At 36.6% G+C, this 22,432-nt stretch overlaps 1 protein-coding gene across 1 annotated transcript in view; it reads left to right on the top strand.

Moving 5' to 3' along the window:
• slim (scruin like at the midline) overlaps window positions 1-22,432 on the top strand; it is a 269,055-nt gene that overhangs the window by 89,623 nt on the left and 157,000 nt on the right. The window contains exon 5 of the mRNA XM_090407794.1: window positions 1,147-1,283. Coding sequence (XP_090263920.1) covers window positions 1,147-1,283 — 137 coding nt within the window. The remainder of the gene's footprint in view (window positions 1-1,146; window positions 1,284-22,432) is intronic.

The following is a 22,432-nucleotide window of genomic DNA, read 5'->3' as shown; positions in this document are numbered from 1 at the left end:
GCTTTTTTAAGGAGCCTGTGAAGTGTTCTGATCTGCGTTGGTTCGATCATATACTAAAGGAAGATAGGTAGAGTGATCTCGAAGTAAGGAGGTAAGCTTAGCTGTGTAGTCTTTTTGGTTTAAAACCACAGTTGGATTACCCTATCTGCTTTGGTAATTACTATTCTATTGTTGTTTTTAATTTCTTGTGGAGTTCATATTTTTCTTTGGGAGGTGGTTTGTTGGTGGTTTTACATGACTAAGTACTCTGGCTACATCCAGTCTTGATGTTGGCAATATGGACAGGAAGGCTGAGAGGATGCCTCATTCTGCTTATATCATTATTTCTTCTGCAGGTTGTTTTTTTTTTTTTTTTAGGTGCTAGCACATAATTATGGGCATGAGCAAGTGTGCTGATTGCTTCAGGGTAACAGATAGTCAGTTTACAACGGTTTTCATTTGGGGTGGTTGAGGCTTGGAATCTGAGGTTTTCAATAGATCATAAAACTTCTTGATACGCCAGCATATTATTATTATTATTTTTTTTTTTTTTCAAAGTCTTTGACTGCCGAAGCATTCAAGACATTGGAAAGGATTGTCCAAAGGTCAACGTTCAGCATGGCAGCAAACTCCTCTTCTAGGTGCTCAAATAGTTTTTTGTATCAGCAAGGGGAATGCAAGTAGCGGCAATCTCTTCCCATAAAAGAGCAAAGGTAGTGTAATTATATATGCAGAGAACCTTTGGTGAAGTGAACCGCTGTTCCAATTAAACATAATTCAGGATGACTTTATTAACCCGACCACATTTTAAAAAGGCTAATCTGTTCATTTGTCCAGAAATCTTCAGCTTATATTGATGAGCTTGTGTTACAGAATATCCATGGATAATGGTAATTCTGGTTGAAAATTTTATAAAATTGGATCTGCCCCCCCCCCCCCCTTGCTGCAAAGTCGTTAATTGTATGCCTTTAATATATAATTGTGCGTGAGACAGCAGCATCACTTTTTTTTTTCTTTTTTTTTTTTTTTTTTGCTAATCTCTCTCTCTTTGCTTGTTCTTTTGGTCAACAGTGCTTTTATTATTGCTTGTGTTAGTGCATATATTTTATTTTATCATCAATTTTATTTGAACACTACATTAATAATGAGTTTTTTTTGTCTCAACAGGCTGTAGCACTTTATAAATATGGACTATATGTTGTAGGAGGTACAACAGGATTTGAGTATTCAATGAGTGTTCATTGTTTAGATATAAAGACAAGGGAATGGAAAGAGCTATTAACTGAAAACCAACCAGAATCAAGGTCAAGTAATTTTAAATTAAACAACTTGTTGCATAGTGTTAAGTTAGAATATTCTACATAATTATAAATAAGTTTTAAACTTGAAATATAAAATAACGTCATCCACAAGTTGCCCAGTTTAATAATATTCCTATTCAGGTAAGTATGGAGTTTATGAACCACTGATATGTACTAAATGCACTCATATCATAACAGCCTAATATCAGAAAAATGTTATTTTTAACATCTGACCTCCATGAATTCGAAGACTCATCATGGAAGGTACACACCATTATACAAAGCTCATTCAACCATGCCTTAAACTGATTCTGTGTGATACATTTTTGAAAATTATGGAGACAACTACCGTGTTTGAATAAAAACTTTAGTTTAATATAACTAAAATCTACATTTGACGTTTCGACCTTTATGTCAAGGTCATCTTCTAGAGCATACAACTATACACAGAAAACGAGTACACTACAATCAAACTGGTTTGTTAAAGACACTGACCAACCGCTGCAACAATTGTTGGCCTGACCTCTGGTGAAAAAAAAAAAAAAAATATATATTAAAAAAAAAAATTATACATCAATGCTAGAGTCCTATTATTAGTGTTGGTTGCAGAAATACATTGGGCACAACAAGTATCTATCTATATACATATATTAACATCATGTACATTCCAGCCAGTTGGTACTAGCTAAAGATTGGCTAGAGTCCTGACTTATGCTGGATCTTATATATTAGGTTAGGCTGGATGTGTGCCATCCAGATCCTTGGAATTTTCATGCCATCTTTGTTGTTGATATTTAGGTGGTTTATCAGGATTTTGCAGGCTTCCTTAAATTTCCTTTCGTACGGTGTAAAGAGCAGGTGCTTTTCCAGTTGATTTGGTGTAAGGTGTTGAATGCATGGTCTGAGAGGCCTGCTTCGCCATAATGGTTATATTTAATGTGTCTAATGTGTTCTTTCTTGCGTATAGGAATTGTCTGTCCTGTTTCACCAATGTGCAATAAGTTAGAGGTGCAGCGGATGCAATAGACTCCAGGATGTGCTAATGGGAGGAGAGGATCCTTAGAGGAGTTGAATATGGTTTTAAGTTTAGTGGGTGGTTTAAAGGTGGCATTGAGGTTATAATGCTAAGACCGACAGTCTGGCTTAGATATGTTGACGATGTGTTCGCGATCTGGCCGCACAGGCAACAAACGCTGAACACATTCCTTAGCCACCTGAACAAACACGAACGCATACAATTTACCATCGAAATCGAAAACCAAAGTTCACTCCCATTCCTGGACACACTAGTCACACGTCTTCCTTCAGGCAGTCTATCCTTCATGGTCTACCGAAAACTGACACACACTGGCCAATACATACATGCTAATTCATACAACCACCCATCACAAAAATATGGAGTCATTAACGCCCTTAAAAACAGAGCTACAACAATTTGCTCTAACCAGCAAGCCCTGAAACAAGAACTAAAAATCATCAGCAACACGTTCATAAATGATGGCTATAACAAAAATACTATTAATAAAATACTCCATAAAACAACAACAAAAACGAATCTAGATTACAGTAAAACCATAGCCATCCCATACATTAAAGGGATATCGGAAAAAATCAACAAAATCCTACAACATTATAACCTCAATGCCACCTTTAAACCACCCACTAAACTTAAAACCATATTCAACTCCTCTAAGGATCCTCTCCTCCCATTAGCACTAGCTGGAGTCTATTGCATCCGCTGTACCTGTAACTTACCGTACATTATTGAAACAGGATGGACAATCCCTATATGCAAGAAAGAACACATTAGACACATTAAATATAACCATTATGGTGAAGCAGGCCTCTCAGACCATGCATTCAACACTTTACACCAAATCATCTGGAAAAGCACCTGCTCTTTACACCGCACAAAAACCTGGTACGAAAGGAAATTTAAGAAGCCTGCGAAATCCTGATAAACCACCCGAATATCAACAACAAAGATCGCATGAAAATTCCAAGGATCTGGATGGCACACATCCAGCCTACCTAATATATAAGATCCAGCGTAAGTCAGGACTCTAGCCAATCTTTAGCTAGTATTAGAAACCATTCCATACCAACTGGCTGGAATGTACATGATGTTAATATATGTATATAGATAGATACTTGTTGTTGTGCCCAATGTATTTCTGCAACCAACATTAACACTAATAATAGGACTCTAGCATTGATGTATAATTTTTTTTTTTTCACCAGAGGTCAGGCCAACAATTGTTGTAGCGGTTGGTCAGTGTCTTTAACAAACCAGTTTGATTGTAGTGTAGCTTTTTTTCTGTGTATAGTTGTATGCTCCAGAAGATGACCTTGATATAAAGGTTGAAATGTCGAATGTAGATTTTAGTTATATTAAACTTAAGGTTTTATTCAAACATGGTAGTTGTCTCCATAATTTTCAAAAATGTATTTGGATCACCGTGTAAGCTTAAAAGAAATGATTCTATGTGACTGCATTCACAACACACACTCAGGCTATGTAATCCACTTTCCATGTAAAGAACTTTTGCCTCACTCCTCTGCTCATACGCTGCTTATAGAGTTTCCAGGAATAGCCCCTTGTTCTATCCCTTCTCCCATTTGTGAAAAATCTCTTCCATGTCAACCTGATAACGACCCCTGACTGTCTCAGTTATATCCCCCCTCATTTCCTCCACCTCCTATTCACAGGACTTTGCAATTTACATTCTCTCAATCTATCCTCATACTCCAACATTCCAAAGACCGCTAACTACTTTTGTGAATCTTCTCTGGATCCTTTCTAACATATCCTCATCACAATGAAAATCCAGTGACCAAATCTGTGCACAATAATCCGTATGACGCCTGATCAAGGCCTTATACATTTGCATCATAACCTTTTTAATTTTGCATGCCAGGGTCATTCCACATCATTGCCATTATTTGATGTGATATTTTCACAACTTGATTATAATTTTCATAATGAAAATTATAATGAAAATTTAATAAAATTCAATTTCATAATGAAAATTTAATAAAATTCAATTTCATAATGAAAATTTAATAAAATTCAATTTCATAATGAAAATTATAATCAATTTCTCATCATCTCATCTTTCTTTTCCCTCTTTTACCTTGCAGAGTCAAAGGTTAGTTAATCATTGGACCTCAAACCATTCACAGGATAAGGTTATCAGCCCTATGTCCTGTTGTATCCTATGTCCGTAATGTTGAGTTCTCAAGGCCAGTTTGCCTGCTTTGCGGGATGAAAACCAATAACCTCCAGAATATTTTACACCTTCTTGATATTTATTTTCTATGTTCTTGCCAAAATCTTTCCACGACTTTTGTTTAGCTAGTTTTTAATCACTGTTTAGTTTTCTTACATTTGTCTCTGTATTCTCTAAGAGCACAAGCTGACTTATTTGCCAGGAACTTTGATATGCTTTCTTCTTTTCCTTCACTGCCTCTTTAACTTCCTGTGTCCACTATGGAGTTCTAATTTTTCTGTCCTTGCAGACAACTTCACCACATGCCTCTCTAGCTGAATCAATCAAGGTTTTCTTCAAGGCTTGCCACTGAACCTCTAAGGTTTGGTTCCTTTTCCCAAACTCTTTCATTTTTTCTTCAATAATCTTTGTGTATTTTAGTCTACAGTTCACACCTGAGAGCTGCTCAACTTTAATTCGCTTTAAAACTTTCTTACATGTTATTCTTTTCAATATGAAATTCAATTTTATTCTGCTCAAGACTAAATAGTGATCACTTCCAATTTCAAATTCTCTGTACACTATGGTGTCCTGTACAAGGAAGAAAACATCACTATCAACAATAACATAGTCAATGAGACTTTTCTTATTCCTTGCCTCTTCTCTCCATGTGAATTTGTGCACATTTTTATGTTGGAACATGGTGTTAATAATAACCAGTCCATGTCCTGAGCAGAAATCCAACAGGTATTTGCCATTATTATTAGCTTTACTCTTTTCTCCAAATTTTCCCAAAATATTTTTGTATGTCTCACACTCATTTCCTACTCTGCTATTTAGATCCCCAACAAGGACCAACTTTTCCTTTTTCGTTGTGTCAGTTGCTTTTTCTAAAGCCTCAAAAAATACCTCCACTTCTACCTTAGTAGAACCTTCTGTGGGACCATAAGCACAAATAAGTCTCATTGTCCAGTTCCCCATTCTCATATTTGCCCACATCACTCTACTTGAGACTGGCTGCCATTCAAGAAGATTAGCCTCTTATTTAGTGTTGAATACTATGGCTACTCCTTCTTTCCCTTGATTGTCATTGCCTGAATATAACATTTTGTATTTATTGCTCAGAAAGATCTCACCAGTTTTTGTCTTTTTTGTTTCAGTCACCCCTATTATGTCGATCTAGTACTTATCTAATTCTCCGCTAGCTCCATTTCTTTGCCATTCAGGCTTCTTATGTTGATAGTACCGGTCTTTAACTCTGGTGATGTTGAGTTGGGGTGTGTTTTCAGATTTGTCTCAGTAGCTGACTTTTCGCTGTTTACCCTGGTTCCTTGGCTTAAACAACGGGGACCTTGTTTAATGGGCGACGCCCCAGCCGGCATGAAATTTTGTCATGGTGTACCATCATTTTGTATTTTGGTTTATTTTCCTGGTTAAACTGGAACGTAATCAATTATTTTTAATAAGTCATTTTTAGCCGTTTGTTTTTTCTTAAATAACAAATTATTAAATTTGAGTTTTATTTAAATATTAGCATTACTTGTCTATTTAAAAAATCTTTTTTTTTTAAATTTTAGGTTATTTTTTTAATATGGCAGACTTTTAAGTTGTAGAGCACCATTTACGTCATTGTATGCTGTTTTTGTTTCACCAAGGGGAGAATGCTACCGAAGCTGTCAAAATCATTTGCTTAACTTATGGAGACGTATTGAATATTAACAAATGTCAGCGATGGTTTAGGAGATTTGCAAAAAAAAATTTTTGATCTCTCTGATCGTCCTCGATCTGGAAGACCTCTTCCTCTAGATGACGATGCTCTTAAGATTCTCTTTGAATCAGATCCAAAACAAACCATACAAGAATTAGCAGAGAAACTTAATTCATCATGGTCAACTGTCTAAGAGCACTTACATAAGCGTGGCAAGGTTCGTAAACAGGATATATGGGTACCACATGAACTGTCAGAAAACAATAAAGCACAGAGATGTGCGATTTGCAATTCGTTGACCAGACAACAAAATGACCCCTGTTTGGAATGAGTCGTAACTGGTGACGAAAAATGGGTGCTGTATATGAATAATAAACGCTTTCTTTCTTTTTGGCTTTCTCCAAATCAAACTCCAATTCCAACACCTAAAGATGGACCTCATCCACAAAAGGTTCTGTTGTGCATTTGGTGGGATATTCATGGAATTATTCATTATGAACTCATGGAACAAGGTAAGACTATCACAGCAGCCATCTATTGTGAACAATTAGAGCGACTACATCAAGCATTGATAATGCAAAACCACATTCTGTAAGAATGACTCAAGAAAAAATTAGGCAGTTAGGATGGGAACTTCTAACACATCCTCCATATTCACCGGATATTGCCCCTAGTGACTAACACTTATTCAGGTCCTTAGAACACAGCATAAGAAATAAAACCTTCAGTTCGCAAGATGATGTCCAAAGGAGTTTGATATCATTTTTTGCCTCCAAAGAAAAAACTTTTTTCAAAAAAGGAATTCTAAACTTAGTAGATCATTGGAATTAGGTTATAATTAACAATGGCGATTATAGAATTGAATAATGTTAATTTGTTCTTTAATAAAATTTATATTAAAAATGTAGTTCAAAAAAATTCATTACTTTCTGGTCCCCCTTATATTAATGGCTTTCCTGTTCATATCTAAGGGCCTGACAGCCCCCATTACAGCATATGAAGTTATCACAGCCTATAAGGAATACTAGACAAGAAAATCCCCAGGATCTGTTGATCTAGGGATAGAACATTACCATGAGGCCAGGGATTTTATTCTTCCAGTTCTAATTATGCTTATTAATTCTTTTCTTTCGTCAGGACACATACCAAGCGAATTTGTAGCAAGCAATACTGCCCTCATTCCAAAACCTAATAGAGATCATATCTTAATCAGTAGCTGGAGAGCTATTTCTCTATCTAATACTGACTACAAGATATTTTTCCACATTGTCAATAACAGGCTGAAAGTAAGAATGAGATACATAATTAAAAGCACACAGGTGTATCCATGCCAAGCAGTAGAATTTAATATATTTCTGCTACATGATCTACTCCACTTAATTAATATGAAAAAGCAGCCATTGGCAATGCTATCAGTAGATCTTACTCAAGCATTTGATAATGTCCTACATCCCTTTCTGTTTCACATCCTCCAGCATACTGGTGTGGAGGAAAAGCTGCTATCCATTATTAAAAGAACCTATGCCAATTCCACTACATAACCTCCTATTTAAAGGGTTCCTATCAAACCCAGTCAGAATTCAAAAGTCAAACAAGGTTGCCCTCTTATTTCATTGCTCTTTACATCAGCTCTTGAACCTTTCTTACAAAAAATCGACAGTACATGTGCTGTGTGAGGAATAACCGTTCCTTCTACTATAAAGGAAAATAAGGAATATTAGGATATGCTGATGATGTAGTGGGCACTTTGAAAGATAATGATTCCACATACATCTATTTTGGTATTTTTGAAAAATTCAGCAAGATCAGTGGATTAACTGCTGATGTAGACAAGACAAAATTAAAAGTTTTTGGAAAGTGGGATCTTGGAGGCATTCCTTTTGGACTAACTCCTAAGAGACACTCCATCATTATACTTGGAATTCCCTTCTCCACTTACCCAGTATTACCAGTTCAACAACTTATATACAAGAACATTGAAACCTTAGAAGACTTGAAAATTGAGCTATTTTTCTTTTATTCTAAAGCCATAACACTCAAAACCATAATCTTTCCGTATCAGTTATACATAATAAATATTACAGATGTCACAGAAGCTGAAGAAAAGTAGTGATATAGTAAGCCTGTGCAATTTTTTTCTCGCACCAATACCAAGAATTTAAAAAGGAATTTCTTTAACTATCAAAGAAATATGGAGGATTTAGGCTTCCAGTCTTAAAATTCTGCTATTTAAGCAATACAGTTTCAAAAATCCATAAAATGCTGCAAACCAATCACACATGCACAGACATTCTCGTGTACTACCTGAGTTTTCATTGATCTTCCCTTGTTTGGAGTAAATGTTTATAAAGTCCAAAAGCTGAGATTGTTACTGAATACTACAACATTCTGTGCTTAACTCTAAGATTGCTAGAACATTCTGCCATTGACATTCTTTCCATAAAAAAAAAAAAAAATGGTATATAAAGAAATCTTTAATTTCTTTTGCCGTGAACTTTTGCAGTTGAGTACTAACAACAACACTTTGTTCATAACTTATTGAGGTTCCAAGGATACCCTAACAGGACAGATCTTGTGTGGAGAATTGCATATGGCTGCCTTCCAGTCAATACCATCAAGTGAACATCGGAGATCCAATCTGTGATAGTCTCTTATCGATTGGAAACAAGAACATGCATTCCACAGCTGCCCTCTTGCCCTGCTTATTTGGAACGCTTTTTTTTGCCTAAGCAATGGGCAGATTTTTTACTTTTATAATTAATGAATTAAAATACCTTTTATGGAAGGATAGAAAGAAACATGGATTTGAAAACCCACAATATGACATGCAAATGCTTTATAATATTGTATTGTGGAAATTTTTTTTTGTTCAGTCAGATGATTTTTGCATTTAGAAAGAAGCATTCTAGGAGATATCAAATTTTTGGCTAGGTGGCAATGGCAAAATCATATTAATAATGAAGACATCAAGAAGGAACTTTACATTATTAGCATTCAAGAATATGTGAGCAGGACCTATATAAGGTGGTATAGTCATTTAAGCGGAATGGGAAAGAAATGGTTAGCCAAAAAGGTGTTTGATGCTAAGATGTCAAGAAAAATATCCAGAGGAATACCCAGGTCTAGGTTGATTGATTCAATCAGAAGTGTCTTAGAAGAGCGAAATGTTAGGTATGATGGTATTAGAATGCTGATTAGTAATAGACTAATTATTATTATTATTACGTGACACCTCCAGGGAGTCCAACCCCTCCATGTGGGGCACCTGTTCGTGGTGGAGGGGACCTCCCAGTGATGGTACTGGCCCTTTTCATTCTTCCTCTTTTTCTTTTTTCTTCCCGTATTCTTTGCTCTACTTCCCCTGAGCCTTTTTCACTATCCTTTTTCCAGACCACCATCACTGGGATTCAACGCCGTGTTTGCCGTGCGGTGCGACCCGTTGACATCTGGAAAGGGGGGGGGGGATCCTGGTAGTCTTGCACTACTTTGGCCCCTGCTTTGGCAAGATGGGATGGTGTCCTGGTTGGCCCAGCCAGGATCAATTGGCTAGTGGGCTTGCCTGCAAGGGTCAACGGTGTTGCAGTAAGTCTCTCACCCCATGGTCTGGGGTCGGGATCCTAGACCTGCTGCAGTGCTGGTATATCGTCCAGGATAGCCCTGCCGTTCCACTCCTGAGCACAGTCTTTGCTTGCTGGGTAGTGGGTCTCCACGTGTGACTCTGTGGTGGGTGGGGAGCTCTGGTGCCGAATAAAAAATTCTTTAAATATGAATTCTTCATCCTCAAATGTTTCAGGGACCCTAACAAAGTCCCAAACAAGTACTGATAATATAGACACAGCATATGAAAACAGAAGTAAGAAACAAAAGATATCGGATACTAACATAAATGTACCAACCTTTTTAATCATTCATGCAACAGGTGAAAAACCAATTGTTAAAATGTCACCCTTCTTTACCCAAAAAGGTTTAGGACTGGCAGAATCTCCCAAAACTGCCAAGAAGCGTTCTTGTGATATTCTAGTGGAAACAATGTGCAAACAACATTCCAAGAAACTACTGAGAGCAATGACAATGGGTGGAATACAAATTGCAGTAAAACTTCACAGAACACTCAATTCCAGTAGAGGAGTGATATCAGAATGGGATCTCCTTGATGTTCCTGATGAGGAGATATGTTCAAGCTTAAAGATCAAGGAGTGACGGGTGTGAGGCGCATCCTGATACGCAGGGATGGTCGCCTGGTCTCAACTAAGAACATCATCCTTACTTTTGATACACCTAGCCCTCCGACATCTGTAAAAGCAGGGTATCTCAGCTGTCCTGTTAGAATGTACATCCCTAACCTGCTGAGATGCTTTAAATGTCAAAGATATGGACATGCCCAAACTGCCTGTCATGATTCTACCTGCCTGATGTAGTAGTAAAGAACATGATAATAAATCTTGCTATGAAAAAAAAGCTAAATGTGCCAACTGTCAGGGAGATCATCCAGCATACTCTTGTGCATGTCAGAAATGGAAAGATGAAAAAGAGATACAAAAAATTAAAACAGAACAAAACATAACATACCAGGATGCAAAAGGAAAGCTGGCCACCATTACACCTGTTCTACGATCCTCTTTTGCTGAAAAAGTAACGATTAAAAAGTGCCAACAGCAACTCAAACATATGTGTCTATTCCACCATTTGATAATTTCACCATACCTGAACTTTATGATCACAAGTGCTTCTCTGTTGAGCACATTATTCACAAGACCTATGGCCTTACTCCAGAGACAACTTCAAAAATGGTCCCATTCGATGAAAGCTCACCTGTCAAAAAATTATGATGGAGACTTCACTCAAACATAAACCACCAGACACTCGCACAGAAAAAATGGATAACTCGATACCCACTGAAAGCAAACTAAACATACCAACTGACCCTAACACATTTGATGTTGTGAACACTCTACCAGAGGAAGAGATGGACACTGGCCGTCCATACTTTCCTAAAACAGTGGATAAATATAAATCTGACAAAGGTAAGCCCTCAACCTCTTGAAAACCAGATGTCAATAAAATCAAGACAACAGGAAAATTTTTACAATGGAACTGTCGTGGGATCCGCCAGAATATTGATGATATCAAGATGTTGTTGCAGAAACACCAACCTTTCTGTCTATAGGAAACTTACTTAAGACCCAATGAGGACCGTACCTTTAAGAATTTCACTGTTGTACTTAAGAATAGAACTGGAGATGGTCCTGCTCATGGAGGAGTAGCTATCCTAGTGGGCAGTCATATTACTTTCCATCAGGTCCAACTTAATACTTCTCTGGAAGCAGTAGTGATTCGCTTCTCTGTGGGATTTCTTATTATAGTATGTTCAATTTATTTACCACCAAATGCTGAGTTAAATGAAATTGATTTTGATAACCTTATCTTGCAACTGCTTGAACGCATACTTTTGATGGGTGGCTTAAACGGTCACAATACTCTATGGGGTAGTGCCAGCACTAATATACGAGGTCGAATCATTGAAAAAATTCTTGATAATAATAACCTTTCTCTTCTAAATAATAAACTCAATACTTTCTTCCATATGCCTACCCGCTCATATTCTGCAATTGATCTTACAGTCTGTTCCCCTTCCATTCTTCCACTGCTCATGTGGGATGTTGAAGAGAATATATATGGAAGTGATTAGTTTCCTGTTCTTTGTACAATGTCTTCACAGGAATCATGTTCACCCACACAGATACCTATATGGAAAATGGACCAGGCTGACTGGAACATTTTCTCTCATCTTGCAAAATTTAATGCTGATACCATCAGTCAAACACCTATCAATGAAGCTGTAATATATATCACAGAATGCATTGTCCAGACTGCAACAGCCTCTATCCCAAAACATCATCTCGGTTTCCAGTCTATCCAAAGCCTTGGTGGAACCCAGAATGTCAGGCAGCCAAAAAAGATCAACACAGAGCATGGAGCATATTTTGTAGATACCCCACCACATCAAATTTAATAACTCAAGCGTGCTCAAGCCAAAGCATGTTATGCAAGACGTTACAGTCAAAAACAATCATGGATCCAATTTATTACATCATTTAATCAAATGACCAGTCCAAAAATCGTATGGGATAAAATCCGGAAAATGAAAGGCAGATATAGTACACTGTTTGTTCACCTTAGACTATAATGGAAGTGTTCTTGCTGATCCCAAAGCTATTGCAGATACTTTGGGAGGAACTTTTGCTAAATCTCAGCAACAGCTTCATATTCTCTGGAATTTTTAATACTAAAAGAGCAGCAAGAGAAACAAAGGCTTAATTTTTCTACCAACATTCTTCAGCCATATAATCAGCCATTTGTCAAGGAGGAACTAAAAAGAGCTCTCCTACAAACTCACCCTAGTACAGTAGGGCCTGATGACATCCATTATGAAATGATAAAACATCTACCATCATCTTCTATGGATCTTCTTCTCTTATTATACAGTAGAATACTTGCAGAGGAAGAGTTTCCAAATTCTTGGCATAAGTTAATTGTCATTGCTATCCCAAAACCAGGAAAAGATCCAACACAAGCAAATAATTATCGACCCATTGCTCTGACCAGCTGTCTTTGTAAGATACTCGAGAAAATGGTTGATGCCAGACTTCTCTGGTATTTAGAAAGCAACAATCTTCTCTCCAATACACAATGTGGTTTCCGTAGACATTGATCAACTTTAGACCATTTAGTTCAGTTAGAAACTTGTATAAGAGATGCATTTCTGAAGCAAGAACATCTTGTCTCAGTTTTTGACATGGAAAAAGCTTATGACACAGCCTGGAGATATGGCATATTAAAAGACCTCTATAACCTAGGTCTCAAAGGACACCTCCCTATATTTATTAAAAACTTTCTGTCCAGGCGAACTTTCCAAGTCAGAGCAGGAAGTACGTTATCTCGATCATATCATCAAGAACAAGGTGTTCCCCGAGGCTCTTTCTTAAGTGTAATCCTTTTTGCTATTAAAATTAACACAATCATTGAACAGCTTCCTCCCACTGTAGACAATGCTCTATATGTTGATGACTTCACAATTTACTGTCGCTCACGTAACATGAGGGTAATTGAAAGACAACTTCAGCAAGCAATTGATCATATCTCTCTGTGGGCTCTTAATAATGGGTTTAGGTTTTCAACAGAAACAAGTGTCTGTGTACAATTCTGTCGAAAATGCTCATCACGCAGATCCTGAACTAAGAAGGGGAGGTCACTACCCCCAGACTGGTCTGGGGGTAGTGACCTCCCACCATAATGTATAACATTACCCATCTCCTAGGAGATGGGTTTTACATTAGTGAAATACTAAGAATAGCGATCAGAACTTTCTCCACCTTTGCTTCGAGTTGCTCTAGTTTGTACTGTGTACTTGAACTACCTGCTTTAGCTTACGTGAGTAGTCGCCGATACTTTTATAGTTACTATATTCGGCATGAAACTCTTTGATTCCAATCTTTGAGTTTCTTATTCGGTTTTAAAACAATGTTGGATTTAATATTCCCTTAATTTAAATAGACTAATAAGTTTAACAAACCATGTTACAAAAATTACTGCTGAAAATAATCCTAGAAAGAATAAAAGGCATGTTGTCAATAGAAATAGAAGACACTCAATCAGGTTTTGAAAAAGTTAAAATACAAGAGAAGGAATTTTCAATTTGAAAACATTATGTGAAAGAAGCCCCGATAACCAGAAAAGCATATACAGTAAAACCCCGTTTTTAGGTTCCTGCCATTTACGTTATTTTCTGTTGGTCCCGTCTTAAGGCCTATTCTTACGATATATTTTTTTGCGGCATTAACAACTTGATGTGGATGTTATTTCCCATGATTTGCATTTTTTTCTCGGGTGGCAATACTGATTTTTGAATCGATTTCTGCGGAAATCTGCACATTTCTGTTCCCAGATGGAGTTGCTTTCGGCTGTAGTTTCGCTTCCGCCATCACGGTGACTTGCACGCTTGCAGCAGTAACGTAGTGTTAGATCCTAAATGAAGGAATCTTGGAAAGAAATCATTCATTTAGGGTCTAACATATAAAAATTGCAAACATAGAGAAATACCTGCGCATCAGTTGTAATTAAAAGTGAAACTTCCTCACTTTATGTAAAAATTTGTATTCTTTATTTAAGCACCTTATATTTATGCTACTGTGATTAATTTGAGATTTCATTTTTGTATGTCTTAAAAAAGAGGGATAATATGAATTAAATTTAAGCCTTACTTAAGCTATGTAAAATCTATTGTGAGTCATCATAAAGCTGTTAAGTATTAATTCCTTTAAGGCCTAAAGCTACACTTGTACAGAGTAACGTTGGTAGGTATAGCTTATTCAGAAAATCACGTAACCATGCATTCCATGAATCCAAGTATATCAGCGTCGTAGAAATGAAGGATAAGCCAAAGGGTGAAGTTAGTAAGGATCGTGTGCAAAAAGGGGCTGAAAAAGAGGGTGCTCTATAGGAGTATAAAAGGGGGTTGAGCCTGGAACATAGGGCTTTTTCTCTTGATCTCTTGTTGTATCGTTTTCCTGTTGGGTGGTTCGGAAGTTGGCAGGCAGTTTCGCGTGGGGGGGATGGTGAAGTCTTTGATGTTGGGCAGCGAGCATTCATAAAGAAATGAAGCTGGATTCTATACAAAGCTGAAGGTAAAAATTCCAGTCCTAGCAGAATCAGGCCGTCACTGAAAAGCCCCATCGAGTTGTTCCTGAAATGCAAAGATTTTGAGTCTGTTCCCAGCAGAAAGAATGAAGATAGCATAACCCCCTACGTTGGTGCATAGACAGCCAAAATAGATGAGAAATATCCAGACAAACACATGGTGCAGAACGACGCGGAAAAAAGTCGGTAAGGTGCTATTGCTCTAATTTTGTGTGAATGTTCATTAGAAGAAAGAAGATTGTTTACGATTGGGAAATTAAGAACTTTATATTAAGGAACTCTTTGGACAGTCACTATTTAGAAAGTTAACCTCGTTTGTGAGTAAGAAGAATTGTTTAGGAGAGATCTTTTGTAACTTGTATGTGATAGATTAACTTGACGCGATATGAAAAGTAGAATTTAGTGTCTCGGTAACATTAGAATGGTTGATAGTTTGTTCTTACGAGTAATACTGCTAGAAGGAATTTAGCTTAGCTTATTATCATTTGATTTATATCCCAATGTGTAATTACTGTGTTTAGCATGCCTTATAAAATTTAACTAGTTTTGAATGTGTTAATCTCTTAGTTCGAGTTTATTTAGTATTAAGCATAATTAAGTGTATGAGTTTGCAATGTATTTGCAAGATATTCCAATAAACATGTCATATTTACCAGAACCTGAGTCATGCCTGATTACGATTCCAAATTACCACTTATAAAAATAGAACCTATTTTGGCGGGAAGGATTTGGAGAGTGAATATAAAATATAGATTAAGGTCACGACTGCAATAATCTGAATCTATACGGCAGTTAAAATAAGATATTGTGTGAGAAAGCTAAGAATCTAGTATTGTATCCCTGAGCAAAGATCTTTTCTGCTATAGGATACTGGCTGGCGCAGCAAAATATAAATTTGCCAGTATCCAAAGAGGAAACAATCCTAGATATAAAAATAAGATTAAAGTAAGAGAAGAAAGAATAAATAATGAAAGATAAATATATAACAATAAAGCAGCCGGTAGGATTTTGATCGTATAAGATTTAAGTAAGAAAGGATAAAGGTAAAACAGCCAAATTAAGTATAAAAAGCATAGATATAGAAATTAAGAATAAACCATAATTAAATATAGAACATCGATTTAACAATAAAATAAATATAATGATAGAACAACATTTTTTAACAGTAGTATGAGCAATACCGTGATTTTTCAATCAGAGTATGAATTGATATTGCAGAATTTCTGGTATGTAATTTAGCGTGTGAAAGTTGCTTTCAAGTTGCGGCGATGGATTATCCATCACCGCAACTTGAAAAGTAACATGGAGAAAAAAAGACAGAAAATGTATTTCTGTAGAAGAAAAGATAACAATTCTGTGACTTGTAGATTGGCATACCGTAACACATGTGCATTTAGCAAAGGATCTTGGACTCTCCGTGTCTACTTTGAACACGATAGTAAAAAACAGGTCAAGCATTGAACTTGATGCAAAGCAATCTGGCACTATGTCAAAAAAGAAAAAAAAATGAAAAGTAAAAACAATCAACAATTAAAGATTTTTTTAACTAGATAAATGTAAGTAATTGTAAATTCATTTATTTTCAGTTATGAAATTTTGTAATCGAGTATGTAGACTCACATACTAGCAGTAAGTTATCGTTTAGCCTTTTTTTAATGTTTTTTTTTTACATTTCCTGCTATTTACACTTTCTTCCATCAGTCCCCTGAAAAGTGTAAAAAGATGGTTTTACTGTATCTTTGTTTTATTATTATTATTATTATTATTATTGTTCCGGGCAATTCCAAGGAGTCGACAGACTCATCGAGGGAGGCCCTAACATCATGTCAAGAACAACTATTTGACATTCACACAGTATCTATCATACCTTGCCTTGAACTCATTCACAGTCATAGCACCCACAACAGATTCTGGAAGCTTATTCCACTAATTCATTACTCTCCAAGTAAAAAACCTAGCTCTAACACCCTTGTCAACCACGCTCTTTGCCAGCTTCCATTCATGGCCCCTAGTCCTCCCACCACCAGTCATATTTTCAAAAATATCTTCTGGATCAATCTTATAGAAACCCTTCAGTAATTTGAATGTCTCAATCATATCACCCCTCCTTCACCTATCGACCAATTTCTGCAACCCACAAATCTTCAACCTATTCTCATAAGGTTCATTCCACAGACCCTCTATCATCTTGGTCACTCGTCTCTGGATCCTCTCCACTTCCTCCCCGTCACGAAGAAACCCTGGTGCCCATAACTGGGCACAGTAGTCCAGATGGGGTCTTATCAAGGCTCGATACAGAGGAACAACAACTTGTTTGTCTCTGCATGTTAAAGTATTTTTCAGAAGCCAAGTGATTTGGTGAGCTGTTTTAGTCATTTTTGCATTGTGCCCCCTAAACTTCAATTCCTTATCCACGAACACTCTCAAATCCCTGGCCTCATCAATCTCCAGGAGTACGGTTCCACCAATGCGATATACTGTTGCTATTCTTTTCACCCCAAAGTGCATAACCTTACACTTTGGCACATTAAAATGACATCCATTTTTCCTAGCCCAGCCCTCCAAACTATCCAAATCATCCTGTAAAATTTTGACATCCTGTGCACTTATAATTGCTTTACCCAACTTTGCATCATCAGCAAACAAGTGAACACTTCCTCTCAAATCCTTTCCTATATCATTGATGAACAAATTGAAAACCAGTGGTCCAAGAACAGAGCCCTGTGGCACTCCACTAGTCACAAGCCGTCTTTTAGACTCCACTCCTGAATAAACCACTCTCTGGTATCTCTCCTTCAACCACCCTCCTATCCATCTCACCAACCCTATATCTATCCCCATCTGCTCCAGTTTACTGATTAGGGTTCTATGTGGTATCCTATCAAAAGCCTTGGCAAGGTCCAGTAGTATTACTGTAAACCCACTACCCCTATCCAGTTCAGCCGTCACTGTGTTATAAAACGTGAGCAAGTTACTGAGGCATGATCTACCCTTCACAAAACCATGTTGTCCCCCATACAATATCCCATTTTCATCTATCCAATCCTGTATTCTTTTCTTGACTAATTTCTCTAAGACCTTGACAATGATTCCTGATATGGTAATCGGTCGGTAATTTACAACAGCAGTCTTGGAACCACCTTTATGCAGTGGAACTATTTTCCCCTCTTTCCACCCCCCTCGGGACTAACCCAGACCCGAGACTCAAATTAAACAAAATGGTCAAGGGTACTGACAATTCTTTAGCTGCTTCTTGTACAACACGAGCTGGTATACCATCTAATCCCACAGATGTATTGACATTGAGGTTATGCAGTAGACTACTCACCTCCACTTCATTCACCACAATTCCTGTATAATCTACTGGTACATCCGTTTCTGCAATGTCACCACCTGGATGATATATTCTTGCAAAGTGCTCACTCAGTAACTCAACTATATCAACTGATTCAGTTACCTCCCTACCATCGGCATTCTTTAAAATCATTCTGCCATGTACATTTTTCCTTTTACTTGCTACATATCTAAAAAACTGTTTAGGATTCTCTTTAGCCTGCATGGCCAATGTTCTTTCGTAATCCTTTTTTGCTTTTCTTACCACACTCGTTACCTTTCTGGCCTGCACTTTATACCGTTCGTGTGCCTGCCAGTCACCTTTCTCCTTAAATTCCCTCCATAGTTGTTTCTTTATTTGCAGCTCAAGCTTAATGGTGTTATTCATCCATTTAACCCCTACTTGATTTATTATTCGGACTCTAGGTGTACGGTCAGCCATTGCTTCATGCAAACACTTCTTAACTACCTCCCATGCACTATCAACTTCTAGTCGTTGCAGTTGTACATGCCATGGCACTGAACCAATCAAACTCCTAAGCTTGTCATACTTTCCAGCCTGATAATTCCACATGTATCCTGTCTTAATTGAAAATTCACCTTTAGCCACCTCCCAAATCAAGACCCTATGATCACTCTCACCGATTGTTGCAATGTGGTCATATTTGTTACAGCCAAATCCTCAGATGTAATTACTAGGTCAAGTACTCTCTGACCCCTAGTATTTTCCATTACATGCTGTCGCAGATAGTTATCCCTGAATAACCGCATAAAATCCAATTCCTTCCTCCCGTGTGTCCTCTCCTCACTCCAATCAGTGCGACCATAATTGAAATCTCCCATAATAATCACCCTTCTTCCACTCATTTCTTCTATTTGCTTGTTCATTTGCGTGTGTATAGCAGCACCCAATTGTATATTTAGTTCTGCTAGCCACAATCTCACACCAAATGGCCTCAAATGTGCTCTTTTCTCTCTCCTGCAATTCAACTTCTATTCTCCTTGGCTGCAGCTCATCAGCTATCAACAACAATACTCCTCCCCCATTTTATTCTCCCTGTCATTCCTGAACACACTATACCCATCACATTCAATCCCACTAGCTATATCATCTTCAGTCAGCCATGTTTCACTAATACCAATAACCTGTGGTCTGGAAGTGACAACCATGGCCAAAAATTCTTCCTTCTTGTTCCTAATACTCCTAGCATTAGTGTGTCGTGACGGCTATTTTCCTATCGTGTTCTAAATCCATCTTGTCTTAAGTCACTTTTATAAATAATACAACTAATTACGAAATGATCACCGATCCAAAAGTAGGGAAATTTATATTATTACTGCGCCACCCTATTCTTAGATTAGTCTATATAAATAGTAGGATCAGTTCTAAATTAAGTTAACAGTCATCTCATTAGGCCGAATTATCTATTATCATTTTTACTTGGGGTTCCCGCAAGATTCGAATGTTTATGAACGGTGCAATAATAAGGAATTCAGGCAAACACAATATTTAGATCAACAAAATAAAACATTTAATATATGATATGGTTAACAAATACAAGAACTCTATTTTAAAATGGAACTATACAATTAACTTAACACATCTTCTTAGGTCACTGATGCTAATTCATTGTTCTAACTTTCATACACTATTCATAGTCTCAAAAACACAAATCTTCTTATCTCAAGTTAAAATAACAATTTCACATTTATTCAGTCTTCACAAATCTATCAGCTCAATGTTTATATTCACAGCAGGCAATAAATTACGTAAGCAATATTCCAAGCAAATATATTCCGGACCTTGAACATCGGAAATATATCACAGTTAATGCTAAAATAGACAAACTTATACAACTACTCTTACCAGACAATTTCTTCAACACATCAAATTATTGAGAGAGCACTTATGAATTAACTTAATTAACATTAGCGGAACACACATAATAAAATTTCTCCACAGTTCAAACTATACTACTGTTAGTCGCACTTCACTATTCCAAACAACAGTAATTAGGTACTGATATCTATTCTTATTCACTTTTCTCCAAGTAATCAATATAACTCCTTCCTAGGGCAACATAGAATTAAATCGTAATCCAGATTAACTGGAACTAATCAGAATTTTCGCATTGACTGTCCAGTTTCCTTTTTATCTGATTACGGCATCAACCTTTCTTCATAACAACAGCTGACTTCGCTTGTAATATTAAACTTTATGATTCACTACTTATTGGTTCACTTCCGAACACTATTTTCATAAATTTCAGCCCTAAGGATCTTATAATCTTGGTTCCGCAAAACTCTCTCCTCCCTCGCTTAATAATAATTTCTCTCTTCCTTCCCTGTCTTATCTCTGACCTTCCCACTTCTTTTTCTTTCTCCCTCTATCTATCTATGACCTTCACTCCCCCCTTACTTTCGAACGCCACGCTCTCTTCACTCGTGGTTGTTTACGCGTGCGTCTCCATGACAACAGACTAAGCGTAAACATTTCGCTAATGTAATGTATGCTCTTTTACTACTACTACAGTGATTACATAACATTGAATATTTCACAAATAAGAACAACAAAATATTTAAGCTACTTCATCAACTTTTTGATTGCGTATACAGTTAAATATAAAATAACACTTTACGTTACACCATATATATTTGGTTACACAAAATTCTATACATTTTATTATTCTATAAATTAATAATAGGTCAGGTTTTGAATAAATATTTAATTAGTAATTCTCAATTAAGGAATAATAATTAATTTTACATAAGCCATGATTAATATTTAATAAGCAATGTTAAATGTGAATGAAAAATAATAAATTACATAACATAGCTTCATTCACAATTTAACATAGGCTCACCCTTTCTTTGAAAAATTGTTATTATAAGAAAAATTTTTCTTCTGACACTAGGCTCCTTTAAAAAAAACTGGATTACATATTTCCTTTTCGATTTTTCAAGTAATAGCCAGTTTTACTGAAACTTGGTTCTTTATTATGTTTTGTGCTTTTATTCTCTTTTACATTATCAACAATTCTCTTATTACTATTATTATCAATTTCCGCATGTCTTCTAAGTTTGTAGTATAGGTTTCTCTCCTTTGAATTAAATTCACATTTTCCATTATTAGAATTAAGTTTTTGTTGTCTCACATCTTGGTGGTTTGTTCTACAATATAGATTAGACATCTTACCAAAATTGACTTCAACCGTTAGTTTGCTATTAGTGGTAACTTCTGATTTGGGCTTTGTCATTACAACTTTTTGTTCGTCAGTAAGAAGAGGAGTATCAGATTGAATGTGTACATGAGAGTTATCACCACTATCTCTATTAGATGATTGATTCACAGCTGATTTTTCTTCAGTGGATGGTCCTGATTCAAGTGGCAATCTAAACTGTCTTGTTTGATACTTAGTCTTATCACAATCATGAATTTCATTTCTTCTGATGTATCTGCTTTTGTTCATCAGGGTTATTTCTTTCTTAGAAAAGTCACAAGAAAATTGATATCTTGCTAGGAAGTTTGTTCCCAAGATAATGTGAGAATCTAGATTGGAAGTAGTGGGGACAACAAGTAGGTCTTGCCACACATACAGTCCAAATTCTGGCAGGTATATTCTAGCTCGAACCTTTTCATATGCCATAAAGTTTGAGTCTGAGAGAGAAGTAATCCTTACAGGTTGTCTTAGCTTGGCAGTGCTCTTCCACAGTTTGTTTTTTAATGTTAGGAAATAATCCATCCTGATGGTAGAGACATTGCATCCTGTATCTAGTAAGATGTCACATTTAGAGCCAAGGATATCACCTCTAATTCTCATCATTCTCTCATTAGATGTTTGATAATTCTGAATTCTTTTATTTCTCCTGTGGGGTTTGTATCCAAATTTTGAATTCCAATTGTTGTTATAGTAGTTTTCCTTGTTATGGAAACAGTTCCTGGCATAATGTCCAACTTTGTTGCAATTATAACACCTAAGAGGATTTCTTTGTTTTTTCTCTGTCTTGGATTGAGGGATAGCAGACATTTGTTGTCTAACATCATTTAATCCTCGGATTACCTCATCTAGGCTACTTAAAATTGGTTGACTTTGTTTTTCAACCTCATGTTTGATCATCTCATCAATTTTATTTGTAGTGGGGTCTTGATTTTCTTGAGATCTCAAAGTAATAGCTGATAACTGTCTCACAACTTCATTAAGACT

Source organism: Typopeltis vanoorti, chromosome 1 (genome assembly GCF_054136105.1).
Source record: "Typopeltis vanoorti isolate ZY-2024b chromosome 1, IOZ_Tvanoo_1.0, whole genome shotgun sequence".
NCBI classification, from domain to species: Eukaryota; Metazoa; Arthropoda; class Arachnida; order Uropygi; family Thelyphonidae; genus Typopeltis; species Typopeltis vanoorti.
Note: the sequence above shows the minus strand (reverse complement) of the source record. Positions and strands in the feature narration are given on the sequence as shown.